The following is a 13,449-nucleotide window of genomic DNA, read 5'->3' as shown; positions in this document are numbered from 1 at the left end:
GGCATGAGCAGGCGTTGCCGACGCGCTCTGCCTGCATCGTGACCGCCAATTCGTCACAATCGCGTATTGCATCTGCCATCGCCTTTCGCCAGACCACCGGACTCTGCGCTTCCTCCGAGAACCACGCCTCCCCATCCCCGCAACCGAGCCGCACGTGTAGGGGACCGCTTTTCACCTCCGCCGATTCCGTCCTGCCCTGCGTCTATCTTCTCCTCCCTTCGAGCGGACGCGACAGCCATGTGCGCACCATCAAGGCATCCACCTCGTCTACCAAACTCCTCCTCTGCTCCAACCTATACACCGCCAATGTGACTGGCGAGCGCTGCAAACTCTATTCCGCCCTAGGACCCAGTCCATGATGCGATTCCCACCCTCCGCTGCCCTCGTTACCGATGGCGAGGTCCTGCCGCGCAGCATCTCACATAGTACACCGACGTGCTGCGCCGGCCCTGCGCCACTATTTCCGCCTGTCACCACGCCGCCTGTATCTTACCACTCTCCCGGATAATCTTCGCCCGCTGCGAACCGCAGTCGCCGACCTAATCGCTGTGCGATATACACACTTGTCCGGTGCTAGCAGAGAATGGTGGAAGTGAAACTTTGGCCTCGCTGATCTCTCCGCGCTCCGTCCCCAGTCGCATCAGCTGTCAGGTCGAAAAAAATCTTTGCTGCAGAATACATATGCACGACGTTATGGGATTACACTAGCCCATCTGCCGGTGAGCGGCAACCGTTTGCCTGGTCCTTCGACGTGTTGGTGGCGTGGTTACAACCAACCGTTCGGATCCTCTCCCAGCTCCCAGCTCCCAGCAACAACAACGATGGATTGCTATATTCGGCCCATCTTGTTCGCTCTCGGAGGCAGCGACATTTTACATTATGCAAGGGCGCGCCTTTCGATCCTGCTCGATCCTGCTTGATCCTGCTCCACGGATCCAATGAGCTTTATCCGTCTTACACGATCAGCCAGCCAGCCAGTCAGCCTGCAGAGTGACTGGCCCCACGGACCGGATCCCTCGCAGGTCCCGAAGATGGTCCGCATTAGTTCCCACTGACTTGGTCTTCCCTCAGAGTCCGTCCGTTTGTTCGACTCAGCTCACATCCCCATCGCTTACACTGAGGAAACATTCCGCACCATGCCACCCTAGGCGACCACTATTCTGTAAGTTTCCGACTCCAGTTTATCGTTTCGTTCATTCGGACCCCCACTATGATGACAAACGCTGGGGCCATAAGAGTTCCTCTCCGCTTCCTCATCTCGTATGGGGAAGTGGATTGCAGGAACAGTGCTTTCAAAAACCAGCAATATTCTACCAAGAATCTTCTCAACTTTTCTGATATACTACAACAAACCACGCACTCTGGAATTGCGCTTACTCGCCGGGACGTATCCAAAGCTAATCATTGGTCAGGGTCGAACACTCCGGTGCTAAAGCTAGTGCTCTTGTAGCAACTTTAGCACACCTACTAGCGGAAAGCTTGGTACGTTTAGTTTCGACTCGGTTAAGAGGTGATCTTGAATCGAGGGTCTGGCATCGGAGAATAGGCAAGAACTGGGAAGGTGGCAGAGATCTGTGACACCACTTGTGTCGCAACTTTGACTCTACACGGCGGTACCGCGTTTGCGGGATCTGCATAGCCGTCGATCCAGGCCGTTCACCTCCGATGACGCGATTCATGAGCCCACGGCGTGGGCATGGGAATGTTCGCATTGCCGATGATCGTCGGGGAGGTAGGTCGTTACGCCAGTCGTCGCATTCGTATAGCAGCTCATCCGGGTAAGAGAGGTACGTACCTACGTATACACGGCCGTGAACGGGTGAGTCGTCAAGCCGCCTACGCATCTCCAACTCTAAGCGTACGAGTAAGTCCGTGGAGAAAATCAGGAAAAGTCCGTGGAGAAACTTGAGCAAGTCCGTGGGGAAATTGCACTGACATCAAGGAGCCAGGGCTCAGTCGTGTCACCGCCTTCGCTCACATGGCATCGACTCATGGGAAGCCCATTTCACCTCCACCACGGACAGCGGCATCTGTCACTATCCGAAATACCAGCTCTACATCCACACGACACCCCTTCGGGTACGCAAAGCGCGTCACCTGCCTCACGTATATTTCTTGTTCCTTCTCGCTACACTAACATTGCACTACTCCCATTACTCCAACTACTCCAAGCTGCTAGAACCACGCCTGTTTTTAGTCCCCGTCCTTGCGGCGGCCAACCCTCAGGCGTTATTTGACATTGAGCTCGTCGTGATATTTCCCGCTTTGGTTCACTAGCAACTGCGGTCGATCTTGGCTCCCGCTAGCTTGGGGGATATAGTCACTGCACTCCGTGCTTTAGTTGGCGTTAAGATCTCTTAGTTTGCATACCTGCGGCTCGCTTAGGGAAGGTACTATGAGTGCAGTTTGGGTGTGGACATGGGAAAGGAAATTTGGTTCGGGGCTTCGGGGCTTGAAGTTTCTTTGGGGGAAGACACGTGGAAAGGAATAGGCGTTTGGAGGTGGGTGCGTGAGGTGTGGTGTGGTGTGCGATATGCCTGGGCAGATGAGTGATAAAAAGGAATACAACTGCGTCTGTCCTAGCCTAACCTAGTCGCAGCAGCATCTACGTATGTAACTTGCTCAACGGAGGACTCTTGTAGTATGCATTAATCACAACGTCTCGCCCTGCAGCTATCTATATGCGTATACCATAATGACCTCGATTGATTACACTGGGATACTAATTGCGGGGAAGACCTATTTGGTCGTATGTATCGCAATATCGGACGTTTGAAGACATCCCAATACTGATAATAGCTTCGCAACATTGAACAACTCCCTCACGGTTCTCTTGATTCGTTTTCCTCTACTAGATACCATCATCCTACACCCCTCCCCTCCCAATCACACCAGCCAACCACTCCAGACTCCTTCTCCTCCTATTCCTCCTCTCCTGCGCCTGCTCTTGCTGCTTCCCTCCCACCTTCCAAGATGCAATCGTAGCTTCTCTACACAACGGGCCCCCGTCTTCTTCCATCTCGTCCGTTTCCTCCGCCACCACAATATCCTTGTCAACAACAATCCCTATTTTGCCGTCATGCGCGTTATAGTTGTATGGAGTCAGCGGGGCTGGAGCCCAACATGGTGTTGAGCATGTGCATGCGAGATGTGATGCCGGCGCGAACATGTGTGAGAAGAAGTCTTGGACTGCGTCGGAGAGATGATCACAAGTCATTTGGTGGTGTGGGTGTGGTGAGTGCGCGAGTTTACTGGAGGAAGAAGGTAGGTAAGGCGTTTGGTGCTGGTAGTGCGGCGCGAGCATGGTGTTGTAGGCTGAGATGTCGAGGATGTTTGGGTAGAGTGACATGTGGTGGTGTGTGGAAGATGTAGTACGCTCTTTGTGTTTGGTTGTGCTTGGTTGTGTTCGGTATAGTGATGTAGAGGTTTGGTGGTTAAGGTATTGGTGAAGATACAATAGTACCTAGGTAGCGTTGTGCTTGGTAGTAACAAGTACAGCAGTAACGCTACAGTCAAATCGCTGTAGTATATACTCGAACTTACTCGGACCCATCGCTACTTCAACGTCTTCTGCCAGACATCCCATGACCGAACGAGACAGAAGACCATGGTGTGACTTCCACGCGATCCAGTATACCACCTGGGCAACCTCGGGCAATTTCACCTGTGATGAGAAAATACAATAGAGGAAAACATGCGCCAAACGCAGCTGTCAATATGCGCACGTCGTTCGACACAACGACGCAGGGTCCCGATAGTGGAGAGACAAGTGGCGTGATGGTTCGCGGCGGAAGCAGCCGGTCTCGCCACCACAACCACACGGCATGTGTTCCCCGCAGCCACCCGATCCCTGTATATCAGTAATCCTCGATGTACAGCTATAGTGCAATCGCAGTTATGCAGCGAAGAGAAAGCACTCGCAATTGGGAAATGGGGTGATGTTGGCAAGTTGATGCGTGTAGGGAATGGAATACGATGTCGCGTGTTGGGTGTATGCACACGAAGCCCGTATCAGCATTTGGAGTCTCACCACCACGGTCGGTGTTGCGGGGAGACAGGGAGGTGGTATGGATGGGAAAAAGTATTTAATGTACATGTGATGGTTCTGCTAAAGGCCCGGAATGTAACCATAAAACGATTAGATCGATATCAACGTCGACATCTACAGCTACTCATCCATCTTCCACAATTACGAGAACGAGAACGAAAGCAACGATCATGACTACCGTCCCCGTTCTCTCCAATCCTTCCACAACAACCGCTGCAGATATCGCTTTCGAGCGCGAAAAAGCTGCCATAACTTCCTACGAAGAAGGCTGGGATCGATGGGACGGACCAATTTATCCCATTGGCTATGCGCAGTGTCGGATGCGTAAGTCATCTTTCTTTCACTTGCTGGTGTTTAAAGAAGGGTAAAAGATTGACCAGTTACGCGTAGAAGAAGATGGATATGCTGCACCAAGCAGAATCGAGGAAGTGAAGGCGAAAGGTGTGGAAGTTAAAGTGATGGAGGTTACCGCGGATTGAAGGCGCATTGGAGATGTTGAAATGATTTCTTGGGTGTTGCGGCGCCTGGAAAGCGAATTTGTTACAGCGGCTGGCTTTGTTTGGACATGTATCTAGTTTACTGATGTGATCTCCGATGCTTAACCATAATAACATAGTGTGCACACATATCACAATATAGTCTGGGATCTCGCTGTACATAGATATGACACCGAAGACTGCTGAATGGAAGAGTCAAGTCTAGATGCCTTGTATTCAACTACGGTGAAGACTATCTCATGGCATCGCCCAAGCTGATTCCAGCGCCTTTGCCCAGCGCATACCAGTTTACTCTTATATCCCAAACGCCAGTCATTAAAAGCAGCGATTCGCTGTATATGTCCAGTACAAGTTCGGCCGTGATGAGAACGAGCCATCAGTGTGCGATTGCACAAAACTCATCTTGTAAAGTTGTGACCGCTGACGTGGAACGCTTTATGTTTTCATCCTAGACCCCACCAACGCCGAGTGGATGCTGTATTGATGCCAGCATCGCATAAACAAAACAAGAGGAATCAAACGATCCTCAACTAGCCTGCTTGATCTTCAGGTCCATGACATACTGCATCAAGCTGCAGTCGTCACACTTAACAAGCGACTGGAGAGCCTTGACCCTCGTCCGAAGCAATTGGTTCTCATCTGCCAGGCTCTTCTTGTCCTTTTCCATTTGTTTGATGTACGCAGTCGCCGATGCTAGGATGACTGCTTTGCTAGGCTTCGAGGGTGTAGGTAGGTCCTCGATATCCGCGCCGTCGCACGCTCGTTGGTTTTGGAGGGAGGGCACGACACGCTTGAGGGAATCTAGTTGTGTGTTGAGCGATTCTCGGTACTTTCGTTCGACTTGGTTGTGCGGTAGTCGTCGGCGTGGCTTTGTCTTCTCATCATCGTTGGCTTGAGGTGATTCTTTGGCGGAGGCGTCTTCTGTCGTCTCGCTCTTCATTCGTGTTCGGTCGTCTGTTGGGGATGTGGTTGTGTCTTTGCTTTCTCTTTGTTGAGTTGAGAAGCCGTTTGCTGATGCGTCGCTTTCAGATCGCTTCTTGGGGCGTGGTTGGATCTCCACTATACCATCTTCGGCAGTGACTTCTTGTGGATCATTGAGCAGGTTGCTGATACTTGGAAGAGCGTCCTGGTCTGCGAACAAGAAGGGAGCACATCCTCCGCCGCACGTCGATGGATTAGGCGGTGAACCATTTACATCGTGATTGGGGCAAAGTGGGGATGTCCAGCAGGCAGAGAGTATGTCTGGCTTGTTCTTGGTACGTTTCGACGTAGTGTTTGTTGTTGTTGATGTTTGAGTTCTCTCAAGCCCTGGCTTGGTAGTGGTAGATGATCCTTTCGGGCCGTCGGGGAAGGTGAGGTCTTCGACGAAACCGGAATCTAGGTTGTTGGGAAACAAAGATTCATAGGCAGGGTTGGGGAAGGTGTTGGCACGTTGGAGTGCTTGCCTCTGAGCTGGCGGCATGTTGGCTGACTGGTCTAGGCCGTTTACGTCTAATGGTGTCTGAGATGTAGAGTCGTTACCAGTCCCATGTACAGGCTCGGGTGACGACTCATTGGTAGATCTCCCTCCACCAATGTTGTTGCCAAAGGGCTTGAGGACGTCGAGGTCGCCCAGAAAGTAGTCGTTAGGTAAGAACAGCGAGTCGTCAAAGTAAGGATCGCCTGATGTTCCTCCGAGAAGGGAATCAAAATTGGTGACGTCTTCAGGTGAAGAGCCTGACGTGTCGGTGGTGGTCGACTTAGGCATCTGGGAAGTGGGAGGGGCAGACGTTGGTGGTAAAAGATCGGACCATTGGTCGTTCGGTAGGTTGAAACCCTCAGTATTGAGGAATGCGTCCCAATTGAGAGCCATGATGATAGTCCGCGGGTGGGTTGTTGCACGGAAGAGCTCACGCGTTGATCAGGAGATACAATCGCTAAGGTACCCTGGCCAAGCCACACGTGAGACTAGCGGGCGAGGTGCAGGATCAGGGTCGAGCTGGGGTCGAGGTTATAAGCGCGGGCACTTCCTTTGTCTTCGTCAAGTTGAAAAGATGCTCGCAGGTACTCAACATGGGTCGATGGTGAAGATGTATCCACGCGTTTGAGAGAAGTTTCTCTAGGTTTTTACACGGGAATAGGCGATGGCTTAAGGCGGGTGAGTAAGACCCAAGGAACAGCTTGGCAGTAGTTGCAGGTCAATACAGGCGAAGTCCACACCGTTTCGTGGTACTCCTCGTACGGGGTTTGATCTACCGACTGGTCAGGGGGTATGAAGATGCAGTATCGAGAGTGGCAGGTGCAAAGGGCAGTCAAAAGCCTAGAAAATGTCAGTCGCTCCAACGGGGCTTTCGGTACAGCAATTGTGCGGAAGTTGTCCTGTGCCAGGTTCTGCGCTGTTCTAGATTACCAAGGTAGAGGTTGATCAGACCACCAGAGGGTGGCGTGACATTTCCCTGCGCCCCGCTCCATGCCCGGAACCATCCTAGCGATGGCACGCCGTGCGCCTCATTACGAGGTCCTAGCCACAGCAGTATCTTTTTCGCATTATTTTCGGAATGCCGTCGCTCTTGTGCCTGAAGATCATCACAGGATGACATGGTATGAAAAGAGTGCAGGTGTGTTGTGGGCAATGCCATGTTGGAGCGGGAGCCAACGACGCTTCCGTTAGCGGCCTCGGCTGCCCCACTAATAGCAGCCGCATCTCAACATGCTCCTATGCAATCGAGACTAAGCTTGTATGTCCTCTCTGTGTTTGCAGGGGGTATAAATACACGCAAAGAGTCTTTGCGAGAGACTCAAAACTCGTTTGGTGTATTTATTCGAATCGACATAGTGATAACTATCTCGCCAACACAAGGAAATGCCGGGCATCTAGAGGTCACCCGTAGACTAAGCTCTACTCCCCTATATCTTGGGACTTTAGTTATCCATGTCCCTAGATTATCACTATCGAATTATTTCCTCTCGTCGGTGTGGTGCTATCATTACGCTTGAGCGGAAGGCCATTGCTCTTCCTAAGACGCATAGTGTCTTGAGTTGAGTATATTGACCCACTTCTTCATAGTCTCCGCCCGATCGCTCAACTGACCCTGGCATACTCAGAACGAGATTGGCAGGTGCTGGAGAACGTCCGTCAGCCCGTATGCGGCTGTGGCGCGGAAGCTCCCGTGTAGGCGAAGTATCTAAAAACCCGTTGTTGAACCCGTCTCCGCTGCGACTAAGCCCTGGCTGTACATCGCTCCGGGCTCTTCGATCTAAAGTATGGTCCTCCCATCCGCGGATGTGGTCGCTTTCAATTGTCCAAAGCAGCCTATGCCAGGATCTGGTAGAGGTGTGCATCATCTTCCGAAGATTCAAGAGCCTCATGAAGCTGGAACTGTGTCTCTCATTGTCGATTGCAGCAGTTACACCATGAGGACTACCGGAATGGTTGGATCCATCCCTTCACGGACTTTCCTTCGCGCTGCCCGAGACCCGGGTATTATTGGTCGATGGCACAAGGGACAGTACTCATTGTATCTTGTGAACCACTCGTCGAGACAGTGTGAGTGGAAAGCGTGAGAGCAGTGGAGTCCCCGAACTTGCGCATCTTCGGCGAAATCGTCAAGGCAGATGGCGCTGTCTCATAGTCAGTCCAGCCCGCTCATCGAATATGGCTAATTTGGCATACTCACCATAGGGGATCGGATGCTTGCGATAAGTCGGAAGACTTTTCCTTCTGACTTTCGAGCCAATCATAGAAATTTTGTGATTTGATGTGCGTCTCCAGCTCGTCTTGCCGCGTCTTCCAGCGCTTCTCTTTGTGAGTAGATTCATCGCGGACGCATCGTGGGAGAATGAAGCCCCTGCGGCGGTTCCTATCGTCAGCTTAGACATGCATGAGGTCCTCTGACACCAGTGCGGAGACTGACATGATGACCAGCGTAAGAAGTAAAATGATCAAGACCGAGGGCACGATGATCGCGATGACGATCGTACCACTCTTTACACTCGCCGGCGACGTCTCTTCTTCAGTGTTGTTTGACATAATAATAAGACTGGTAGGGTATATTCACACAGAGAGAAGAGAGAAAGCGAAATCTTGAGCGCGCTTCGAGGTGTTGCGTATATGCCGCGGATTGGATTTCCTTTGTCGACCGATTCAAGCTGCGTGCATACCAAGGGTGTCGCAATCACCGACTGCGCGCATGTGGTGACCCCGGAGTAACGGAATGTATGGCTTGAGGACCACGGGATGGGTAGATAGGAAAGCAGTGTTCACGTTCGAGCGCGCAGCTCGGAGGAAGGCGGATTCGCAGAGACAGAGGAAGACCCAACCTTAAAAGTAGCTACATCATCGTCAGATGAAGCCCAAGACTGGCTCTGCAGCTCGATACACCCAATGCGGGCTTGGCCTATCTACCCTTGACGCGTCGCTCCTCTCAGCGTGCTCTATTCCTGAGCCAAGGGCAGAGCTCTTAAAGTTGGCCAACCAGGTTTCATCGGCGTGCTCTTGTGACGCGGGGTCGAGAGCTGAAAGGGCCGACAAACTTTATGGAGGGCAAGGCGCCCGCGTTGTAACATGCTGCGTAACCTTATAAACCTCGATCCACGGGAGAACAAGAACTCTTGGGTGGGACGATTGCGCTAGCAGTCGGGCCATGTGAGGGTGTGAAAGATCGGTACTCCAGGTGGAGACGGAGGGTGGGCGCTAGGGTCCACACCACGCCCATCACTTGTGGGGTAGCAGATCTTGTAAACTGGAGTTCTGCTCGCGATAAGCATTTTGTTACGCCTGCCTTGGTATGGGCGCCGTGGTTGTTCGAGTGCGCGAGTTTCCTTTTGGACGACCTCGGGAAGATTTCCCCAGCACGAGCGCTACGCCGAATATGGACTAGGGCGTGACACCGAATAAACGAGCTTCTTCGTAAGCAAGCACGCAAGCAACACGCAAACCTCATCCGCTACGTACCGTTTCGCCGACGCGCCGCGCAAAGCCACACAGCTAGCCACGGAGGCCCTGCATTCGAAAGCGATAATCACACCCGCTCTCTTGAAGAATATCACGTAGTGCCGGACTATCCACAACACAACGCCAGCTGAACATACAGGTGAACTAGTATGCTCCAATGGCCGGATCGAGGATCCGAACGAGCGAATGACATAGCCTCCGTTTAGCCTTGCAAACTTCAGCCGCAAATGCGCGTCTTTGTCTGGCCTCGCGTCTCTCCTTTTGTGCACAAACGAGCCAGCTGAGGATATGGCGTTTTTGGGCAGGTCTGGGCAGGTCTTATCTCGAAGATGGCGACCCCAAGGGAGTGCAATGGATGTAACACGCCCGGTCTTCGACGCGCAAATTAGGTATATCTGAAGGCGTGTACCTCCAATGCCGGAAATGTCCAGCAATTCCGGGGTCTATCCAAATTCATCGGTCTCTTTTGGCACACAAACATGCCATATCAATACCAACCACTTCCGACTCTCTACAACTCAGAAGATGTATACATACGATTGCTGGAAGTTCACAGGGGTCCTCCAAGTGGCCCCATTACCGGTCGACTGTACACAACATTGTTGTCGGAAGCCCCAAAGTTTTATGCTCTCTCCTACTGCTGGGGCCCTGAGCCACACGAAGCTACCATTCATATCACCAACGCGGCCCCACCTCGTGATCTGGAGAACGACAACACTCTGAAGATACCTAAAACTTTAATACCGTTGCTCTACGAGATCCGAGGATGGCGTTGGCTGGAAACACGCACAATATGGGTCGACAGCGTATGTTTAGATCAAAAGAATAAGGAGGAGAAGACCGCACAAGTACCAAAAATGCGACAGATCTACATGAAGGCTAGTGTGACTGTGAGCTGGCTGGGTCTGGGAGAGGAGGGGATAGAAGCAGCTTTTGAATATGCTTCTGGTCTGAACAAAACCTACAGGCGAGAGCTGGCGGAGCAGGGACAATATGTTTTGTCACCGGCAGAAGAGATAGAGAAAGATGTGCGTGTTAAGGTCAAGCTAGGCGATCCAGCACTGGAGACGTTGCTCAGACTTTTGGATCGGCCTTATTTCGAACGAGCTTGGATCATGCAAGAGGTCGTGGTTTCCAGTCAGGTGGTGTTCGTGTGTGGAAGCGCTAAGATACTCTGGCAATCGCTTCTAGGTGCATCTCTATATCTAACGCTGAATCAGCTGTGGCTGTGGGAGTTTTACCAAGGAGTCAAGTTAGGCAGCATCATTCTCATGAGGCTCAGTGAGATGGAATGGGAAAATGGCGTCGATCTTGATTGGCCCGGGACGCTACTGAGGCATCGATCATGTTTTTCTGGTGATGCCAAAGACAAAATCTTAGCTTTTTACGGTATGAGATGCAAGAAGGCATTGGATGAGCTGGGAATAGAGCCGGACTATGACGAGGCACTCACGACAGAGATACTGTACACTCGTTTGGCCGCGCGCGCGCTTCGCAAAGGGCAAGTAGCAATCCTCCATGTGCCTCGTCTGGTCACCAACTCCCTCGAAGAAAGCGACAACAGAGTCGTCCGACTCACACTTCCGTCTTGGGTACCGGACTGGCAATGGACGGAAGCAACACCACAATCGTTAGTCATGCTTGAAATACCTGGAAAGGATGCCGATAAAGCGCGAGACTACCATGCTTCGAACAACTCTGGATTTGAACCTAGCTTCGATATCGAGGCATACAACTCGCCACCAGAACTTGGCAAGCATCCAGAAAACTTACCCAAGATGTTGCGGTTGTCTGGAGTTGCAGTGGCACGTGTCACTCAGCTTACACCACGCCGCTGGGAATTGCCGAAAGCCCCACTTCTCCAATCTCTCCTCGATCAAGCAAAGCTCCTCCAGTTTAACATGCAGCAAGTTCATGAGTGGGAAGTCCTCTTTCGACCCCAGCACGCCAAACAGCTTTACTCTGCGACCGGCGAGTCTGCAACGGAAGCCATGTACGAGATGTTCACGGCTTGCGAAACGCAACATACCCCAGAAGCTAAGAGGAACGCTTACGGAGCATTTGAGAAACGCCAGAAAATCCTGCGTCTTCTTCACACATTCAACATCCACCGCTTCCTAGTTTGCTACATCGTGGTAGTTCTGGTTGAGCGTGTGTTTCGTCGCTTTGGCTGGGTCAATCCTGAAGTAGAGTTCAGGTCTATGACCTGGCAGGCGTTAAATCGCAAGGGCGCGCGAATAGTTGGTCTTGCAGACTCTAAGACCACTTATTATGCTCTGGTACCCAGTATATGTCGGCTTGGAGACCACGTTGTGCTAGTCGGTGGCGTTATGACGCCGCTCATACTGCGGGAAGGTGAAGGTACGTGGGAGTTCATAGGTGACGCTTATATTCATGGAATCATGAAGGGTGAACTTTGGGAGAAGGGCAAGGGAAATTGTCAAGACATGTGGATCGCTTGAATGAGGAGGAGTTTCACGCTCTCGGACTCTATGCACGGTCTGCAAAATGGTGGTCTTTACATTGCCAATCACTGCCGGATCCACGCTATAGGTACCACCAGTCTAACTCGGCCACCGCGCACTCTGTTATCCACCTGCTTCCACATCTAAAAAGCTCGCATTCTCAACACCCGGAACTTGAGTAAGTCGAACACTTTGTGACCTTCTACAACACATCATGTCTCAATCGAAGATTACAACTTTCGTCAACGAGACATTGGACAAAATCTTCGCCTATCTCGCCGACAAGAATGCCTGGCTTGCTCTGATTAAGGGTAAAGTAGCCGCCACAGATAGCTCTTAAGATATCTTGCTAACTTATTACTAGTATGTAGCCTCCTTGCTATGCTTTGCCAACCCGGTTCCAAGACATTTTATTATTCGTGCTAACAGCTTGATAGACACACCGCAGCTTCAGAGCATCAGCCCAGCAACTTCTCTACCGCGACATCCAAGTACCTGCGCAACATACTCCAGTTCATAATGGACGCTGCTCGATGCTCTTGACCGCGCTCACAGCCGCCCCGCACCTCGCCGGCTCAGTACAAACGCTACAAATCGATTGCCAGCTCGAAGGCGCGTACCCATATGGCAAGCTATCCCTCGAACGAGACGCGATTCGGGAGATTCTCGCCAAACTTGCGAATCTACAAAACTTGACTATCTTTATCCTGGACGATCCGCGATCAACGTTTGAGCAAATGGACGCATCATCCGAGATTGCTCAAATGTAAGATTACTGACCAAACGTGATTGTCGGCAAGGAGCTAACGTCAAATACAGGCTGAGAGATCACACTACCACACCTATTAGCATAGACTGTCCCGAGCATCACTTAGCCATGTCAACTTGGCTCTTCGGTCTGCCCACCGCCAAAACACTAGTCGTACGAGAGAATATCACGCACGCAGCGCTCGGGTATTGGACCGCGCCCTCCATCCAATGGTTTGACACAGTCAACTTCAGAAATCTCACCTCCATCGACTACAAATGGTGTACATATCCATCAATACACAATGGACGTGCTGCTGTGAAGAAAGCTGGCACTGCTAGTCAACTGGAGAAATTGCGCTTCACATGGTACCTCGACGGCGCGCCCTCACTCGGCCTAGATGTCAGCATCGCTAATTTATGGGCGACTCAACAGACGCTACGAGAACTCACTATTTTGCCTGGCATATGCTACGAAGTACCGCAGAGACCTTGGAGCCCAACTAGATTCACCAATTTTACCACCTTGCAGATTCTGCATGTGCCGGCTTTCGCGTTTTTCGAGGAAATGTCATGCGGTAGCCTGAAAGCAAATCCCAACCGCGTGGGCTTTGAGCTCAGGAGCGATATCACGACTCTCTTACCACCGAATGTACGCGAACTAGAGATCTGGTTCAGATACCCATCTGGTATCTTCGCCACGGGTGGGTCGGAAATGCGACAATTCCAAGAGCTGTCTGAACCGGAGAGGATTAAGTG

At 51.7% G+C, this 13,449-nt stretch overlaps 3 protein-coding genes across 3 annotated transcripts; 2 read left to right on the top strand and 1 right to left on the bottom strand.

Annotated features, from left to right (window-relative positions):
* Positions 1 to 5,071: 5,071 nt before the first annotated feature.
* Positions 5,072 to 6,397, bottom strand: J4E92_007679 (uncharacterized protein; the record flags this gene model as incomplete). The annotated part of the gene is made up of 1 exon (XM_051499042.1): positions 5,072 to 6,397. The coding sequence occupies one exon, from the start codon at positions 6,395 to 6,397 to the stop codon at positions 5,072 to 5,074; it is 1,326 nt and encodes a 441-aa protein (XP_051350777.1).
* Positions 6,398 to 9,957: 3,560 nt separating this feature from the next.
* Positions 9,958 to 11,940, top strand: J4E92_007678 (uncharacterized protein; the record flags this gene model as incomplete). Its single annotated transcript, XM_051499041.1, has 1 exon — positions 9,958 to 11,940. The coding sequence occupies one exon, from the start codon at positions 9,958 to 9,960 to the stop codon at positions 11,938 to 11,940; it is 1,983 nt and encodes a 660-aa protein (XP_051350776.1).
* A 30-nt stretch (positions 11,941 to 11,970) lies between these two features.
* On the top strand, positions 11,971 to 12,713 carry J4E92_007677 (uncharacterized protein; the record flags this gene model as incomplete). The annotated part of the gene is made up of 2 exons (XM_051499040.1): positions 11,971 to 11,977; positions 12,457 to 12,713. 2 exons carry the CDS (start codon positions 11,971 to 11,973, stop codon positions 12,711 to 12,713), a joined length of 264 nt encoding a protein of 87 aa, XP_051350775.1.
* Positions 12,714 to 13,449: the final 736 nt, after the last annotated feature.

Source organism: Alternaria infectoria, assembly GCF_024043175.1.
Source record: "Alternaria infectoria strain BMP 0036 chromosome Unknown scaffold_13, whole genome shotgun sequence".
Taxonomy (NCBI): Eukaryota; Fungi; Ascomycota; class Dothideomycetes; order Pleosporales; family Pleosporaceae; genus Alternaria; species Alternaria infectoria.
This window is presented reverse-complemented; position numbering and strand designations above follow the sequence as displayed.